Genomic DNA, 19194 nt, shown 5'->3' with positions numbered 1-19194 from the left:
ACATATTTCACTGACGATAATTATAAAGCTGCATGTATATAGCTAGTGAATAGTTCATATCTTACATTTTTATACATATTATATGTTCAACTGATAGAGCTATGGCTCAACGTCATGTTTCATTGGAAGGATTTGAAGGTATATCTATATATACTGATCGTACAAATGATCATAGTCATTTATAATAGGAAATGTTAAAGTTGATAAGTCAAGTAAAGGAGTAATCTACGCTGACTTTAAGATCTCTAAGAACGGCAGCTACAAAGTGCACCTGGACAAGGGGACCACACTTTATTTCACTGTGGATATAAACCCGTGTAGCAAGTGTCAACATAAACTAGATCTGACCAATCAGATTGCATCACCAGTGGAGGGAGGTACGAGTCAGTTCACTGGATTCCCCCGACCGTCCTATGACATGGAGAGCCCATCATCTGGGCCACACATCCAAACAGTGAGGACAGAATTAATTAATTAATTAGTTTTGTATACATGTGCAAATAAATTCCCCCTATATAATTATAGTCATGCATGCAGTGGATTGATTTTAACCTGTTGGTTTGATTATTGTTTATATCCCGTTGCTACGTTGTTGCCAAGTGCAATATGAAGCATATTGCACTGCTGAAAGTCATATTGCACTGACCGCAAAGTCATATTGCACTGACCGCAAAACGCCCCTCTGGCAATTAGACAGACAATTAAATTAAAATTAAATTAATACACATGAGAAATAACAAGTATCAAAGTATGTCCAGCCATGCAGGAATGAATGTTCAGCACTGCTGGAGTTTCTTCTTGCAACTGTGCAGGTTTTAAAATTGTCCAAGATTTATTTTGTGGAAGATTCTGTGTTCCTAGATCGACCTAGTCCTCGACATCTTGATGCATGTCAATTCTGCTTCACCGTAGCACTCATAAGAAGTGGCTCTTTTTGCTGGGGGCATGAGCTGTTTTGCAGCAGTGTAGAAGCGAGCTTTCTTGGCTTGGTTATGAGGCCGAGCGTAGACCAGCAGCTAGTATTCACTGAGTAGTGGGGTGGGGCTGTTTCTTTGCAGCAGTAAGTGGGGTGGGGCTGTTTTGCAGCACCAGAAGTGGGGTGGGGCTGTTTTGCAGATTTCAGTTAAAACTCCAACAATTTTATGTCAAGCCATTTGTCGGTCATGCCAATCTTATACGCTGCAGATAGATCTACTGGCGTCTAGAAGAGAGAAGAGATGGAGCTGTGTCTAGAGTTGTCTCTGTCTTTTTTTGTGCTGTTTATATTGTGTTACTAGGACAGTGTTATGTTGCTATGCCCTCGGGATATAAACTAGTTATAACACGTGCACTCGGGCTGCATGGCATATATTGCACTCAGCCCTCGGAGCTGGCGCCCTTGTGCTTCAGTGCAATATATTCCATACATCCCTCGTGCCCGTGTTATAACTATAACATAATGCATGGCCATGCATACATGCATGCAATTATAGGTTCTTTGAGTATAAAAACACTCAGGGTTTCATCTATATATAGTGGGGGGGGGCAGGGATAAACCTTCCCCCCCAAAATGCTCGATCTGCTTCCCCCTCAAAAATAATTATTACAAATTAGTACTGTCTATGATAATACAACGATTATGTATAACTATATAAATCTACTGTGATGCACTATAGCATGTAATAAAATAGGCTGTGCATGCATGTGGTCAACTTTGAAACTGACATTGACACATGTACATGCACATGCAGAGTTTGACAATCATAATCATAATTATTCTGTAATAAGCAAAGCATCGCCAATTTCGAAAACTATACAGGTAACTATTATATAGACTTATAATTATAGCTATAGCTTAATTATTCCATTTCTACACCTAATAATTATTATGCAGACTGATGCGATTGTCAAGAGAGGCTTTGAAGAATCAGAGGAGGTGAACCCAGAGAGAGCACAGTTGGTCTGCTCGGACAGTTTAAAGACAAGGAGGCGATAACTGACTCAATATAATTATAGCCAATCGTTTTTACTCTATTAATTCACACTGTATATAGCTATAGCTACAAGTTGTTGAACGATTGAGTGCATGTGTATATGATGCGTGTTGTTTGTGTATATATATACATGTATAACCAAAATGTATACTTCAACATCTCCTTGACAAGAAAATAATCAATTAAGGGTGGTATAGGTAATCTAAATGATTTTATTATATAGGCTGGTTGTTCCAAATGTCAACTTTAGTTTTTTCGTTGCCTCTTTATCTCTTTTGGCAGATTCCTTTTTCTCTTTGGGTGATTTAAACTTCTAGCTTTCTTGTGTATTTCCTCTCATACTCAATCTGCTTGTCAGTGTCCTTGTCTGTGTGCATACGTGGATGTGTGTGATACATGCCAGTCATGTGACTGTGTGTATGTGCTACAATACATCATTTTATATATATATATATATACTTTATATCCTGTTGCTATGCTGTTGCTATGTGCAATATGCAGCATAATGCACTGAATCTCATATTCTGCACTGACCGCAAAACCTTGAGGGGTTAAATGATATTAAGGGCGTATACGTATACATGGTATTTTTACAAAAAATAAATGCCGCATAGCAAAGGCTTCCAGTAAATAGTTTTGTTTTGCAGGGGAGGAACTGTTTGCAGCAGAGTTTGGGGTGGGACTACTTGCAGCTTTGGGATACGGGTGGGGCTGTTTTGCAGTGTTGAAGGTTTTGCAGGGGTTCCGGGTGGGGCTGCTTTACTCTTGTCTAGCGAGGTCCGAGGAGCCCGACTTTTTGTGAGTCAAGCCATTCTTTGTGCCAATGACAGCAATGTTGAATGGTCAGATATTGGTGTCTTTGAGCAGAGATGCAAGCAGCTGGGACTAGTCTCTTTCAGCTCTTTCAGTAGAAGCTGCGGTGTATTTTGTGTTGCTAGGGATATAAACTAGTTATGACTCGTGCACTCGGGATGCATGGTGTATATTGCACTCAGTCCTCGGGGCTGGCGCCCTCGTGCTTCAGTATACACCATACAATCCCTCGTGCCCGTGTTATAACTATTGCATATAGTGACGTGCTGTGACTGACGTGCTGTGACTGATGTGCTGTGACTGACGTGGTGGCGGATATTTCAATCCTCAATCTCAATTCAACACATGCAGTCTGTTATATAGATCGGGTGATAAACTATAGGCCTAAAAGTGGTGGTACCTGAGACCAGCTAGCGCAGTGTATACATAGGCACATGCATACATTCTTGGTCCAAAATTTACCGGCATATATGCAGTTTGAAAATTCGATACTGCAGGAAGTGCAATAACTGGGGTGTAGCATGCATACAGTTGAAAAATTGCTATGCATTGCTCAGGGAAATCACCAAAATGTATTGAAACAAGCAAAGGGAGGAGAGAACATGCATGCAGCATCATGTATTTAAGAAGCCATAATAATTATAGTTGCCATGGTGCTAGTTCAACTCACTGCATGCTTTCTTCTTTTCACTGAGTTCCTTCCACTTCTCACACAGTGCCTCTTCAAGCCCTCCTACACAGAGAGAGCAATAGCATTATTCTTTTTCAACTATAATTATGCACATTATTACAACTATTAAAAACCCAGGGCCGTAATGCTAAAATAACTATTTCCGGATATTATTTTGACATTCATGAGCTATTACAAGAAAGACTAACAGAGAGAAGCATATTCGACATAGCAATGGCCACTGGGGGAGTTAACAGTGAGTGCAATGAGAATAACAGCTATTGTAGTTGAAACAACAATATTTCAAGGCATTATATAATTTATAGGGTATACTGTATAGCGGGTAATTTCGTGGGGCAAAATATTCGTGGTTTTCGTGGTTGGAGGTCTGGCCACGAATATTTTACCCACGAATGAAGCGACCTTGCCTACCTTTACCTGCAGTGCAGGCAGCTACCACGAAAATATGACCCACGAAATCTCTCAATATTGCTGAACCACGAATATTTTGTCCCTCGAAAATTACCCGCTATACGGTATATAAATGGTACGTTAATGGAACAATAATTATTCTCTAAAATGCGTTAGTAATGAGTTTCACAGCGTAATACCATATAGATGAAGGAAGAGAAAGGGATTGGAAACGATGGGCGTGGTTGAATCCAGGCGCGTTACGGTGATGTAATCATTATTTAGGGAGACATTGCGTGCGAGATTGGCGCCAATAAAAATAAGAGAGGCTGCTGTGGCAGTGAATCAAAGCTTGTCTTCTTCTCATTAAAGGGCTAATAATTATGGTAAGATATCTTGCACAGGTCAGTTTATTATTAGAAGTCATAATAGACAAGCTGAAATAGTCAGAATGCTGGGAAGTCTGCTTAGACCTGGTAACTTCTGACAGGAATAATAATACACTGAAAATACACTTCCACGACAAGACTGAAGAGTTTTGAGCTCAATAAAGGAATGACTACGGTCTCTATTAACAGGATAATGAAAAGGATTAGAATGAGAGACTGCTTTATAAACTTATTTATTCTTATATAATGATGATGTATAGACATACATTTGTAGATGGTTCATGATCGGTAAAAGAGGACTTACACAATGTAGTATTAGAATCACTTGAGGACTTTGTTTGCACTTCTATCTTTGGCACACCAAGCCAGCCGTCTATCTCTTGCAGCCTTTTTCTAATACTGATATCTTCTTCCGCGTGGCATTCCTATTAAAGTATGTATACATTACGATACAGTAAAGACTATTCTCCCTTGCTATGAATGCCAGAAGGGCCAATAATCGATCAGTGTTAGAATAGAGGGAAAGCATAACGGCCTGAAATAATAAGTTAGTGCAATGACAGTAGTGTGAATATCATAATAATTTATTATTATTGTCAACCCACAGAACACTCAGTATGTACAACTGTACATATTGAATTACAAAGCAAATAATAAACAGACGTAACCTATACGTATGCACATGAACCCGGAGTGACGCACATGGTTGTTATAGCAACACCAATGACATTGCTACAACCATATATGGAAAATCACATGCCATAAATCATGCATTTAGCCACGTATGCACACATGACGTAGCATCATGGTTGTTAATAGCAACCATGGAATGAGATATCACATGTGCAGAACAAAAACAAGTATAGTTCTAGCAGGGTATACTACTATATATAGCAGCTACTTCAAATTTCTTTGTGTGAAAAGAGACATGTGTGCATGCAAGCTAAAAGTGAAATATCATATACCAGACGAGCTAGAGACATTCGAATGTGTTTACAGTGTGCTATAACACTAAGATAATTTAATATACAGTCATGTATATAATAGCGTATTATTCTGTGCTATATGCACGACGTCTTTTCAATGTCCAATATTGACTGTGTTACTAGAAGTAATGATATGTGAGTTATAAAATTATGTGCATGTTTGGCCAATTGGTTACGAGATGATTCAATGGGGATTGTACAGGACTCAAGTTAATTGCGGGATACGAAAGTATGCGATTCAGTTACATCTGCTCGCATAAAATTAATAGCTAGATATATGTATCACGCATTCATTTCTAGCATTATGGTAGTCCACTTAAATCTCACAAGTTCCTCCAGGCATTCCATGGATAATTGATCATTGCACGGTATCATAATTGTGTAAATTGTCACGGCATATAAAAATGCATGGCTCAGGCGCTATCATATTCACACATAATTATAGAGATCAAAATATGAGCATACGTATACAGGTCAAAATAATAATCAAACCATAATTATACTGTATATACTGGCAAGGGCATATAAAGAGATGAAGGCATGCAACTCTTTACTGGGAAATATCTCTTGAACTATGTACTACAGTTTCATGTGATATCAATATGCACTGTACTTTTCGCAGCCTTCTGTATATACAATGAGCTAGCTTTTATAGCTATATAGTATACAAATACTTATCAAGCCCATGAAAATCACATCATTACTTCTGAATCAATTACTTAATCCGAACCTAGCCTGAATTTTGGTACATTATAACTCCCATGCATATCACTTCATTATAGTTATGCAGGTATAGCTTTCAATTATGTCAATACTTTACCATGCTATATAATTGTGCTATAATAATATACCAACTGTACGCACTGATAAGCATGCTGTTAAGCTTAATTGAACATTATTATAATTGTCTATTATACCGATGCCATAATAGGTAAAGCCATGCATACAGTATATACATGTATAGTTAATACATACCTCGATTTGATACACTTAATTGATACGTTGAAGTCGAGACTAAACAATCCAGAATAATAGTGAAACAAACACGCAGCACTTTGTATATAGCTTTCCAAAAGTAAAGAACTAAGTAAAGCTGATAGTATGCACACGAGATATACGATACTCTCAAAGGGGAGGACTATGTATACACGATGATTGAATAACATATACCATGCACGCTTACGTCACCACTATAGTCTCATTAGTCCAACAGCTGTATATTGCATTTTGATGCTTGAAATGAGTGACGTGTACACGTGACATTGTAATACTCTCGAGGGACGTGCACATGCAGCAAGAACTAAATATAGATGTCATATATAGCGGAAAATTTTTCGCGGGTGCACATTTTCGCTATTTGGCTTTAGAGCCCTCAGCAGATAATTATTTGCGGTTTAATGCCAGGAAACCACACCCACCAATAGCTTGCATGTGAAATTACTAGTGCGGTATTTAATTTTCGTGTTACTTCTCTGCCCTCGATAAACGCAAAAATTTGCACCACACAAAATTTCCCTCTATATATACGGAACGTACCTGACACTCTTGCAATAATTATACACTTTAGTATGAGTATAATTATTATAAGCACAATTATATTCACGTACAGTATTTATAGATGCATACAGACATTTTGGAGTCATGTGATATGCGCAGAAATTTCTCAGAAGTGGTGGTTATATTTTCAACTCAAAACACATGCATGCAGTCAAGTAATTTGCCTTTTAATAGCCTAAAACGTGCAAGGTAAAGCTAAATCCATATTATAGACTTACATGTAAGAGGGGATATATTTTTGTCTAAGGGATTAAGTGCATGCATGTGGGCACATTGTGTGCATGCATGTGTTTTGCTTTTTCTGCGTGTGCTTTAATTACTGAGATAAAACTTTCTGCGTGTGCTTTAGCCCTGGCGAAAGGTGCATGCGCAATATACAATGTGATTCATGCCACAGCTCCTATATATATATATCCTCTCTGCATGATAGCTCAATTATATGGACTCATAATAACTTCCCTCACCTTAAGCTTTAAGGACTCTGCATGGATCAGTGTTCCCTTGTATGAAATCACTCCTGAACTCTTTCATGAAGACATTGCATGTAACTGGGATATGGATCCAGGCTGAGAGGGAGGGGGTCCTATATATATGTACCTACAGAGGAGGGGGTAGGATAACAGTGGATATAGACCTTTGACCCCTAACAACTTTCTGTATTAATTAATAGCTGAGGCCATTAATGCTGCATACATTAGCTGAGCAAATACGACCAGGATTGTATAAGCAACACCCAATTACAAGGGGAAATCTTAAACAGGGGCGGCGTAGAAAACAATTTTCGAGTGGTTAGGCCTGGCTATAGGCAATTGCTATAAATAGAATGGCTATGCCAAGTCTTAAAATCATGAACAAGCTAGGCCCAACCATAATTATTTTCACTAATATTGACGACCGCTTTTGTAGGCTTTAGGTAGGTAAATGGCATTACCTACCTAAAGCCTATACAAAAGCGGTCAGGCCAAAACCTGACCAGCCTAGCTGACTGCATGTGTGCATGCTACACCATGCACCTTGTATTAAGTGTACTCTACACACTCATTCCTCCACTGCCTCTAAGAATCTTGAGTTAAGCCCAGCCCTTTCTTTGCCAAAATTGTTAACGATAAGTGTTTCTTTTATTCTGAGTTCTCATTCAACATTGCGTTCATGCATGCATGCATGCATGCGAGAGATTTATTGCAACAAACTATGCATGTGAAAAGCGTAAGAGCAAATTAATGATCACATGTTTTGGTTTTGCTTGAAGACCGTGGCTAAACTACATATACATACTCTATTATGTTTATGGCCACCCATGAAAGACTGGACGTTTCGCCAACTAACTCAAAAACTACATAATTATACATGCATTATGGTACTTTCAAATCTTCTCAATTTAAAAATAATAGTGAAATGATTGACGATTCTAAAATCAAAGAAACATATAATTTAAGTATCTTAACACAAACAATTTGATTGCACCATTTTTAGGCTGCTTGTTCCAAAGATATTTTTGTGCTATATAACTTCGGCTTCTTTTTTCGTTGCTTTTTTAAAAATTTTTGTCTTCTTTTTGGCTGGTTTCTTCTTCTCTTTGGGTGCATGGTTTGACGATCCCCTCCTCAATAGCTTGCTTGTACTTCTTCTCATACTCAATCAGCCTTTCAGTGTGCATGTCCTTGCCCTTTACATTATAGGACTGTGTGTGTGTGTGTGTGTGTGCAAACGTCTCGTTAACGCCTTTTTCCTGTGGGAGAGGTTGACCCAGCCTCCCAATTTTAGGGTGTGGTCCGATAAGATTTAACATAGACAGTGATTTGTGTGCCGAGGAAACTCCATCCGAGTGCACTCCTGGTGTGTTCTATAAAGTGCTGTTGTCACGTGATCTTATATAGCCTTGTTGTGTATATAACCTGTCATTTGTACAGCTTAATTGACCTGTTAAACTAGTTTTGTACCTTAACCTTAATTGGCTACATGCATTTGAATCTGTCCGTGTCTAAATTTGTTTGTATTGATATATTTTTAAAGTGAGCATGAACATTAAAGTGTGGATTTAGAACACACCTATAGCCAAGATTAAATGTTTTACTCTATGTCTCATGCGCCTCGTGCACTACGTTAACTTCGAGTCCATCCGAGTGCACCAGCATTTAAAACACGTGATTTTGGCTAGGTGTGTTCTGAAGGATTTAGTGCTGTCACGTGATCTCTAGCGTCTCATGTACATCCTGCCATTTGTACAGCTATATAGACCTGCATGTTAAACCATTCATTCAATGTCTCGATTTGTTTTTATGTGTATTCACAAAAAAGAAATTTAAGCACACTTAAAAGGTGACCATCATGCTTTAGTGATGGCTAATTTAGATAAGCTGATTTGCTAGAAATCATGTGACGTCACTATAATTGTTGGTATATACTGCATTTCCATTATCTCAAAGGTCAAAAGGTAACAATGTTGAATAAAGTACACTGTATATGTTGACTTGTCCATGCATGTATTATTATAGATTATGCTGCCATAAACCACGCGCACACACATGCATCCACAGATTACGCTGCTGTGCACCCACTCGGAGACTGGGGACAACAAGGCCGTGTTGTGAGTATCAACCAGGGGAGAAGGGGAGGGACTCGAGTGTGGGTGGTAAACCAAAGATTAAATTATCAGAGAGAGGGGACATTGTGCGGAGCTAATATTGAACTTGAAACTATATATACAGCCTCAATTGAAGAGGAGAATAACGCTAGACAAAACGGAGAACTTGTCAACCCATCGCTAATTTATCGGAGAGAGGGAGAGACATTGTGCGAAGCCATTATTGAAGTTGAGACTATATATACAGCCTCAATTCAAGAGGAAAATAACGCTAGACAAAACGGAGAACTTGTGGTTTAACTAACTGTCAAGTCTCGACAAAAAAAAGTAATTCTTGCTGCTTACACCTATTGGATTTTAAGTACTAAATTACAATGTCAAATTATGTGAATGCATGCATACAAAGATCATGATAATTATAGCCAACAAAACACTATACGTGCTTGTGTACAGCTATAATATAGGTATATTGCATGAACTATACGTATCGATAAGTTCTAATTGGGAATGCATGTGATCCTCTGTGCATGTTGTTATAATTATAATCGTATGATCTATTATTATCTGGAGAGTGTACAGCAATTAATCCCGTATCACATCTGCATGGTTCAGTAATTGCACACTGTCATTGACAGCGTGCAATTATATACCTGTCAAGTAATTGCACGCTATCAATAACAAAGTATTGTTTTCGAATAACGGCCGCAGCCGTAAACGTTAATAAAAACTGCAGAGAACTTCGATTAGAAATCAATAGTATGGCTACTCGTGCAATAAGAGATTGATGGCACTCATAACAAGCACTGAAAAGCTTAATAGCACTCGGCTACGCTTCGTGCAATTAGTATCGATCAGCCTCGCCATTGCTTGTTACTCGTGCTATTAATCTCATATTGCACTCTTCTTATATATAATAGCCATACAACAACTACAGTACGCACGTAACAAAATAGCATGCTCGCGCCCTTGGTCTAAAAGGCAATATACCCTCGCATGCACGCATTACATTAAACATGTCATTTACCGATTTCAAAACCGTCATTTAAATTCATATTTTCATGGAGGCTATAATAGCCACGGTTCTTATTATAATCAATGCGTGTGATGGGTTGAACAAGAATATAGTTTTTACAACTACAAAACTTGTGCTGTATATATATTATTATAATTATAGCTATATTATAGTATAGCAGATAATCGGTTCAATAAAATGTCACGATGAGTGCATCCGAACGGAGAGAAGCATGCATGTAGAATCAAACACAGATCAAGCTATTAGGACAGATGAATAAGTATAAAAATTATATAATGCCCTGAATAGTTAATAGCTTGCTTGTACTTCTTCTCATACTCAATCAGCCTCTCAGTGTGCATGTACTTTCCCTTTACATTATAGGACTGTGTGTGTGTGTGCATGTGTGTGTGTGTGTGTGTGTGTGTGTGTGTTGTGTGTGTTTGTGTGTGTGTGTGTGTGTGTGTGTGTGTGTGTGTGTGTGTGTGTGTGTGTGTGTGTGTGTGTGTTTGTGTGTGTGTGTGTGTGTGTGTGTGTGTGTGTGTGTGTGTGTGTGTGTGTGTGTGTGTGTGTGTGATACAGTTTTGGCTAAGTGTATAAAAAAATGCTAAGACATTTCTCATGTAATTCAACAGGATCATTTAAATCGATCTTTAGCCTATAGGCTTAGTAGTTGACTATAGGTCACAGCAAATTTAAGTCAGGAAAGCCTGGAATGTTAATTTAGAATGGTTCCTGGTATATAATTCTAGCTTCTACTTTTAGTGATCCTTTTCTATCGTGCCTGGTACAGGATCACTTCAGTTGCAAATGAATGCGCTCGAATAAAAGCCGCTGTTAGCTCTGCACTAGAACCCTAGCTATTAGTAGCTGCAAGAGTGAGAGGAGAGCTCCAAGGCTCTGCTGACTTGCAGCCATTAATTTTAGACTTGAACTTTTGGCATCGATCGTTTCTAACAACAATTATCGTCGATCATTACCCACTCGTTGAGTTTCCCTGTGATTCTGCATGCAGTAAATAAAAAAAATGCTCGTCATGATAATATGTGTGTGTGTGTGAGTTTGGCACCTCCACCGAGGCATCAGCACCTGCGGTGCTTTCATATTACTATATAGTTGCACTCACTGCTTTCTCCTCATCACTGAGTTCCTTCCATTTCTCACAGAGTGCCTTCAAACCCTCCTATACACACACATGCACACAAAGCAAGAAATGATCGATGAAATAGCCGAGTAGCACTCAACATTAATTACAACTTAATTTAGTTTCAAGTTAATTGTTTGTATTATAACTATAGCCCGGCCGGAAGAGTCCAATTGAAGGAACTCTTCCGGGAATAATTTCAATGAAGGTCATTCGGACGTATATTGTTTCTTACTGTCAAGAGACTAACAAGTTTACTTACTAATTAATTTATGCTAGCTATTGAATTACATATACGTACATGCCAACACGTGTACACCACGTGTATACCGTACACGTGATGTACCCTTGAAGCTACAGAAAAATAGCGTGTTTATCAGCGAAGGCTGTAACTGGAGCCACAAGAATTCAGTATAGTACATGAAAAGGAAAGGTTTTTACTTACAGACAATCCACACAGAGAGTAGGAACAAGCTATAATTGTTTATAGTCTGTATAATTATCACAATAAGGTATGGTAAATATTATAAGTACATGTATAGAGTATAATTATGTTAGCAACGACAGTTTACGAACGTATGTACCTATATAAGAACCAGTTAATGAGTACTCAGAATTCTTGCAATAATGTATATATACTGTATAGCGCAACATTTTCTAGGGGCTTAATTTTCGCGGATTTTGTGGGTTAGCAATCCCACACGAAAATAAGTCCACGAAAATTTTTCATTATCTGCTATAATGTGCAAAGATTAAAGACGTGGCTTCCGGTAAGCGGTCATTCTATGAACATTGTGCAACGAAATGCTTTATAGAGGCCATTCCACGAAATATAAGTGCCTCGAAAATTTCGCGCTATACGGTATGTAGCTAAAAGTTCCTTGATATACATAATAATCTAGAAGACACACCATGAATTATAATCACTGCATGGTCACATTCACGAAGTGTTTACACCATTGTTGTAAACCCACCGTATATATATGTACAGCTAATATACAATGTTTTATGAATGAGGGCATGGCAAAGATCGTGACGTCGTACAAATACACTGTACAAGTCTTTGCAAAGCCATTAGCATTCACACATTCAAAACATTGTAGTAAGCTAATATGGCGAATTTTCCAAATAAAATTGTACAAGAATATTGAAGGTGCATGTATGTATATGTGTATGCACACAGGTAATTCGAGGAAGATGGCCAATACCAGTGGGGAACCAAACCGTAAGTTATTAAAACTGTGTACGAAATAATAGATCAGGACTTTTTTCATTTCCAGTAAAGTACTAACGCGGTGAAGTATGAAAATAGTGCAATAATTATTACTATACTAAACCCAGTCCCATATGGAGGGCCATTTGGGTCAAAAATAAGGGAATATAAACTCATATCAACACACGCTCAGGCAACGCGCTCAGGCAACACACGCTCAAAAGACGCGCTCAGGTAACGCGCTCAGGCAACACACGCTCAAAAGACGCGCTCAGGTAACGCGCTCAGAAGACGTGCTCAGACAATAACACGGTTAGAAAACGCGTTCAGGGAACACACGCTCAAGTAACACACTTCATTTAGAGCAAAAGGTTAAATTGCAAGGGATTTATTTAGAGTAAAAGGTTCAAGTGCAAGGGTCAAATCTGCTAATGATTACCTCATTGTTTTGTATTACTTATCTTAGCTATAGTTCTAGACCATTCTATGTTATGTAAATGTGTGCACGTGTTCAGTTCTTGTGTCTTTGAGATTTTTACACGATTTTCTCTACTCCATATAGTACACAGTACACAGGTCAAAAATACCGGTACAAAGGTCAAGGTATTCCGAATCTGTGTTGCCTGAGCGAGTCTCCTGAACGTGTGCTGGCTGAGCGTGCTTCCAGAGCGAGTCTTCTGAGCGCGTATTTTGAGCATGTGTTGCCTGAGTGCGTCTTGCCTGAACGCGTCTTCTGAGCGTGTGTTGCCTGAGCACGTTGCCTGAGCGCGTCTTGCCTGAGCACGTTGCCTGAGCGTGTGTTGCCTGAACGCGTCTTCTGAGCGTGTGTTGCCTGAGCACGTTGCCTGAGCGCGTCTTGCCTGAGCACGTTGCCTGAGCGTGTTTCCTGAGCGCGTCTTCTGAGCGTGTGTTTCCTGAGCGCGTTGCCTGAGCGTGTCTTTTAGCCGTGTGTTGACATGAGTTTATATTCCTTTATTTTTGACACAAATGGCCCTCCATAGTCCCAGTAGAGGCCCTGGCCTGGGAAGAACCTGGTCGTGTGGTGAGCATCAACCAGGGAAGAATGGGAGAAACTCGAGAGTGGGCAGTCAACCCAACACTAAACTATCGGGGATATGGAGGGACATTAATATTGTACACAGCCATTGACATGTAAGAGGCAACTAATACACTGACGTATAGTATGTATATAAGGTGCATAACAGAGAGTTTATATAATTTGACCTACGTATATAAACGTTTCTTGAAAGGTTTTAATAATTAGTCACCATTTTTTGTTACAGAGTCAATACCACTTCGATACAAGAGGAGAACAGAACTGGACAGAAGGGGGAACTTGTGGTTTAAGGCTGATTGAGCTGCCAAAATGGGATGTTGGACTGTAAATATGTCTTTAAATTTCGATGTCACTTATTGTGAAGGTAGTCTGCCTATGCTTGAATATATCACTTAATTTGTTGTACATTACTATAATCACTCAACACAATAATATTATTACTAGAGTGACATGGGGCAAGCGGAAGCGTTTGAGGTTCACCGTGTTTAAATTCGTTCATGCATGTGATCAGTCACCAGCCCTATTTAGCTAGTGACTCTGCATGCATGAGACCATAGCTGAGACCGAGCTACATTGCCGGCTGGCTATGGATATACGAATTGGTGGATTGGTCAAAATTGTTAATGTTATAATGACGTTAAGAAATGCAAAAGACAAGTTTTTACCGCAGGTGTGCCTGTGGCCTCAAGAGTGTCTGTGTATACGTGTCTTGCCTGTGGCCTTGAAGTCTGTGTCTTGTCTGAGCTTTAGTTACAAGGCATTACAAGTAATAATAATTATACTGTGAATAATCCTTGGCAAGTAATAAGCTGCTCTGACCTGTTAATGTTGTATTAAAGGGTACATGTGTGACCTCTGAAGTTTCCATCTGAGGTACTCTGACCTGCCGTAGTGTCTGGTTTGTGCATGTGTTGAGCTAGCAGGTGAACATGCAAGTAGACAAGTATTTAGTGACCCATCTTTGATGAAAAATAGCAAATAAGTGGTTGTGACCTCCTGCAGGCGTGCCTATATATGTGATCTCAGGCTCAGAAGGTCCCCATCTGAGGTGCTCTGACCTGCTGTATAGGTTGCCTGTAGCCTCAAGAGTCGCTGTGTCTTGTCGAAGCCTTCGTTGCTGAGTGTAGCTAGCTGTAGCCGTTGTGCTCATGGGCATCGATTCACGTAAAAGTTGGTAAGAGTCACGAGTCCAAAAAATAATATCGTGCCGGTCCATGACACGCACGCACGCAAAATCTAAACGTTGCACATTAGGTAAGGGACTCACTTCGCTCGCCCCAATAATTATCCCCAAGTCTCGTGTTCCTCTATCACTGTATGCAGATTAATTTTTACAAATACGTACTGTGCATTAATTATGCCTCGAGGCGTAGCCGCACGAGAGATATGGTAAAAGCTGACTGTGTGTGTGTGTGTGACTATATTCTAGCTGTAACTGCTGAACGGTTGCAATGTGTAGAAAACAACAGCTTTTATACGCCTCTAGCCACATTCTCTTCGATTTTGATTTGTGGATTTGCAAACTTTCTTGAGGTATGAATTAGTGTACAGTGACGGCTGTTGCAGTCTCTTCAGTACGTAGCATCATCTGTTCGCACAAAATTTTCTATTCAACTTATGAGTTAGCCTTGCACTAAAGCGTTAGCTGTGTTAGCTACAATAGTCAGAAAAGAGCTGCAGCAGCCATCATTATTGTGAACTCTAACCTCTTTGCAGATCCATACCTTTTTTAATTATTCATTGACAGGAAATGCAAAATACCTCAGATCTATACAAAATGTACATACTTCTATCCTGTGATCAATTAAGACTTTTGTCTTTAATAAGCTCCTCTTCTATAACACTCTTTTTTGAGCGAAACAAAACATGCCGAGAGACACTAGCACAGCGCAGATCACAACAAAATTCATTTTGTCATTGCTTATACCAACTGTTACTGACATCACAAGACACGCCTATATTATTGTTACACTTGATTGAACAGTCCACAGAGGGGTGAAGAATTTACAGGAGTATATGACGATTTTAAATCAGTTGATTACACTATTTAAGTTGAAGTGCAGCCAACCATGAACACCTTATCTTATATATAATATACAATGCAATTAGCAGTCACGAGTCACGGTTGACTGCTTTAACTAAATACACTCACATGTCTGCCTCATTGAGCAGCAACACGACTCCAGTGACAATGTTAAACTTGGCAGCTCTCATATAAGTAAAGACTAACTAACTGTGACTGTTCATGAAATCCCAAAGTTTTTATTAGAACTGGAATGTGTGTACATGACTTACAAGCCCACACATGCTTTGAAATTTGATACTCCTCCCCACTGTCACAGGGGACTATAACCAGATGGCAGACAAAAAACACCACAAACACCACATGAAGTCTGTGCCCAGGATCTTTGAAGTGGTGGCTATTTTCATGCAATCCTTACTCTCGATCAACACACAAGTTTTCCTGCATGCCTAAGAGGTGCGATCGCAAACCTGGAAAAGTTGCGTCACTTTAGTTTGCATTTGTGGTTCAAAAGGTCAGCCCAATCCACCATGATTTTATCGCCACCCCCCAATGAAGTGGCCATGGCTTAGAGATGGGTGTGGGTCAATGGTTGTGCACACTAACCAGTCGATTTTATGCCTTGCTGCTGTCTTGATGGAAGTATGTGTGGCCTGCACTCTGCTCAACTAAGCTGCTTAGCAAGCATGTAGACTATTGTAGTGCATGTGTCAACTTGTGTAGTGCGTGTATACAAAATAATGGTTTAATTGCTGCTTCCTCTTTGAAAATATCTATTAAGATAGTCCAGAAGGTCTACCAATGACACTACGTCTTATACATGCTGTAATACATGTAGGTGGTCTAAACCTTTATTTTAAATGTCGTAACAGATGTTTATAGAGCACGTGAAAATAATGTCTGAACAAGCATATTGTATAAGGTGTGCGACTGTATAGTTAGACTAGCTATTTAAACTAGCTAATCTTCTAAACTATCTATCTTGCTGGCTAAAAAGCTACGTTACTTGGAATGTATCTCAACTTTTCAAGGTATTGTCTAGATATTTAGAAATTAAAGCACCAGATCGAGTGTCCGCTGTATTAGAACAACAAAAATTGCCCCAAAAGTGTCCAATAAATTAGAAGATACATGCACGGTAGCTGACTTTTCCAAAATTTCTCTTCGTCTGGCCCTGCCCCTAATTGGATAGAGCCCTTGTTGGGTTTATCCACGCTAACATACTCCTGCAGGATATTTTTGTACATGCATACATGTATAATCAGACAGCTCAGAGGAGAACGGATGTGCGAAACGAGCTGCATAAATGTTCACTCGACAATAGCCAGATCTACCTAGAGCTATGACAAAATAAACTCTTAAATACGCATGAAATATGCACCAAATTCGTAGGTTCGTGTGTCTGTTTATTTCGTCTGATGATTCAATTTTTAGTCATTACCACAATTTGGTGCATATTTCTAGAATTCAAAAGAGTTTATTTTGTCATAGCTCTAGGTAGATCTGGCTATTGTCGAGTGAACATTTATGCAGCTCGTTTCGCACATCCGTTTCATTCATGACACTATCCAATCTACCAATATCAACATTGAAAAGTTGATAGCGAGTACATGCAGAGCACTCGCTAGCTACAACAATTTAACCAGTGAAGAGATATCGTTCAACTCCATTTGTACAATTATTAATGATAGTACACTCCTTTGTTACAATTCACAAAAATTTATATTTTGACCTGTAAAAGGGTTATGTAACTTTAATATTTAAACAACGCGAAATTTTGCACCCCACGAAAATTTCCCACTACTATGGTATTAGCAATAGCTACATGTAGTAGCTTTATGTTATGTAGGTTTGGCACATCCACCGAGGCATCAGCACCCGCAGTGCTTTACTATCTTAGCATTATTATTATTATTCACGTTAGTATATCGTATTTATAGATGTAGCTTGGACAGACCATCTCTCCTCACCTTGAGGGACTCCGGATTGTTTCCTTGTATGAAGTCATTCCTAAACTCTTTCATGAAGACATTGTAACCGGATATGGATCCAGGCTGAGAGGGGGGAGGGGGGAGGGGGGTATGTAGTCAACCATATAACATTACTAGGCAGCACTCTAGTTAATAAACAATGTACATTGTGACCTGCTAACTCACAAACATTTCTATATAGAGCGCTCTTAAAATCAGCTACTAAATGCATTAGCTTAAACAATTTACGCTTATCAATTCTGAGTACATGCAGAGATTATGCTGACTTTGACAAGCTCCATCTTCTTGAGACGAAAGTGCTTTACATAGTCTCTCCTATTACATCGATATTCAGTGAGGTCTTTTAGGTACCTACGGAGGATAATAGCGGGTAGACCTTTGACCCCGGATAGGGTAGGATCATGTATTTGATCCCAACAACTTTCTTATAACTGAATAGTGGTAAGTACAATAATTAACCATGCATACAATATGCAAACAAAAATGTATGTGTACTAACTTTAAATTCCCTGATCCACCACTGGAAAGAAGAGTATGCCCTCTCAATCTAAGAAGCACAAAAAATATACAGTTTGAAAGACCAATTTGCAGAACAAATGCATATGCGAACTCTTTTTTCCCAAAAGCAATATCTGTGTGGAATGAATTACCACTGGAGCTGCAGGAAAGTACATCGATTTTGTCATTTAAGAGAAATGTACTCTGTCACTTGCATTAGTATAATATTAGTCTTTATTTTTAATTTGTACTCGCTATTGTAAGTAATATATACAGGGCACACATTAGGTTAGCGTAATATGCTATAAGTGTATCCATGCATTTTGCAGAATTATTATAAAAAAAAAAAAAAGCCTATAGCTAGCTAAGTATTTATGCCACTCCTGCTAGTACACATTATCGAGCTCAGCAAAAACACCACCATGCAAGGAAAACCAAGCTAAATGAAAGCATCGCAGGTGCTGATGCCTCGGTGGAGGTGTCAAAGCTACATAACATAAAAGCAGCTTTTATACATGTATACATTGGACATTTTTTGCATTAATAAATTTTGCTGCATGCAAGGTGGAATCCAGAATCACAAAGAAATTCAAAGAGTGGGTAATGATCGATCATGCGTTATTAAAAACTATCGATGCCAAAAGTCTAAATTGAATAGCTGCATCAGCAGAGCCTTGCAGCTCTCTTCTCACTCTTGCAGCTACCAATAGCTAGCGTTCTAGTGCAGAGCTAACTAACTACTAAGTAGAGTAGCAACACTCGGTGAGCATGCAAGTTTTGCTACGCACTATTCTGAAAAGGCTGCAATGGCATTCCAAGTAAGCAAAACTAGGCATGACTCGAGAACGAAGCATTATTTTGGAAATCCACGAA

At 39.0% G+C, this 19194-nt stretch overlaps 2 protein-coding genes and 2 long non-coding RNA genes across 4 annotated transcripts in view; 2 read left to right on the top strand and 2 right to left on the bottom strand.

The window, feature by feature from the left end:
• The first annotated feature begins 17 nt into the window (after positions 1 to 17).
• Positions 18 to 2133, top strand: LOC135337036 (uncharacterized). Its single transcript, XM_064532930.1, has 3 exons — positions 18 to 138; positions 189 to 454; positions 1874 to 2133. The coding sequence occupies exons 1-3, from the start codon at positions 102 to 104 to the stop codon at positions 1973 to 1975; spliced, it is 405 nt and encodes a 134-aa protein (XP_064389000.1). The 5' UTR covers positions 18 to 101; the 3' UTR covers positions 1976 to 2133.
• Positions 2130 to 6378, bottom strand: LOC135337545 (uncharacterized). Its single transcript, XR_010395169.1, has 4 exons — positions 6218 to 6378; positions 4561 to 4681; positions 3457 to 3519; positions 2130 to 2340 (listed from the first exon to the last, which is right to left on the bottom strand). It is a non-coding gene; the product is annotated as an uncharacterized LOC135337545 (long non-coding RNA).
• Positions 6379 to 8333: 1955 nt separating this feature from the next.
• Positions 8334 to 19194, bottom strand: part of LOC135336969 (uncharacterized) — an 11561-nt gene continuing 700 nt past the window's right edge. The window contains exons 3-7 of the mRNA XM_064532865.1: positions 18323 to 18370; positions 18090 to 18174; positions 17803 to 17886; positions 11522 to 11578; positions 8334 to 8480 (exon numbers count right to left, since the gene is read on the bottom strand). Coding sequence (XP_064388935.1) covers positions 8334 to 8480; positions 11522 to 11578; positions 17803 to 17886; positions 18090 to 18174; positions 18323 to 18370 — 421 coding nt within the window. The remainder of the gene's footprint in view (positions 8481 to 11521; positions 11579 to 17802; positions 17887 to 18089; positions 18175 to 18322; positions 18371 to 19194) is intronic.
• LOC135337731 (uncharacterized) lies at positions 13773 to 14241 on the top strand. Its single transcript, XR_010395277.1, has 2 exons — positions 13773 to 13904; positions 14036 to 14241. It is a non-coding gene; the product is annotated as an uncharacterized LOC135337731 (long non-coding RNA).

The sequence above is a fragment of the Halichondria panicea genome, chromosome 1 (genome assembly GCF_963675165.1).
Source record: "Halichondria panicea chromosome 1, odHalPani1.1, whole genome shotgun sequence".
Classification (NCBI taxonomy): Eukaryota; Metazoa; Porifera; class Demospongiae; order Suberitida; family Halichondriidae; genus Halichondria; species Halichondria panicea.
This window is presented reverse-complemented; position numbering and strand designations above follow the sequence as displayed.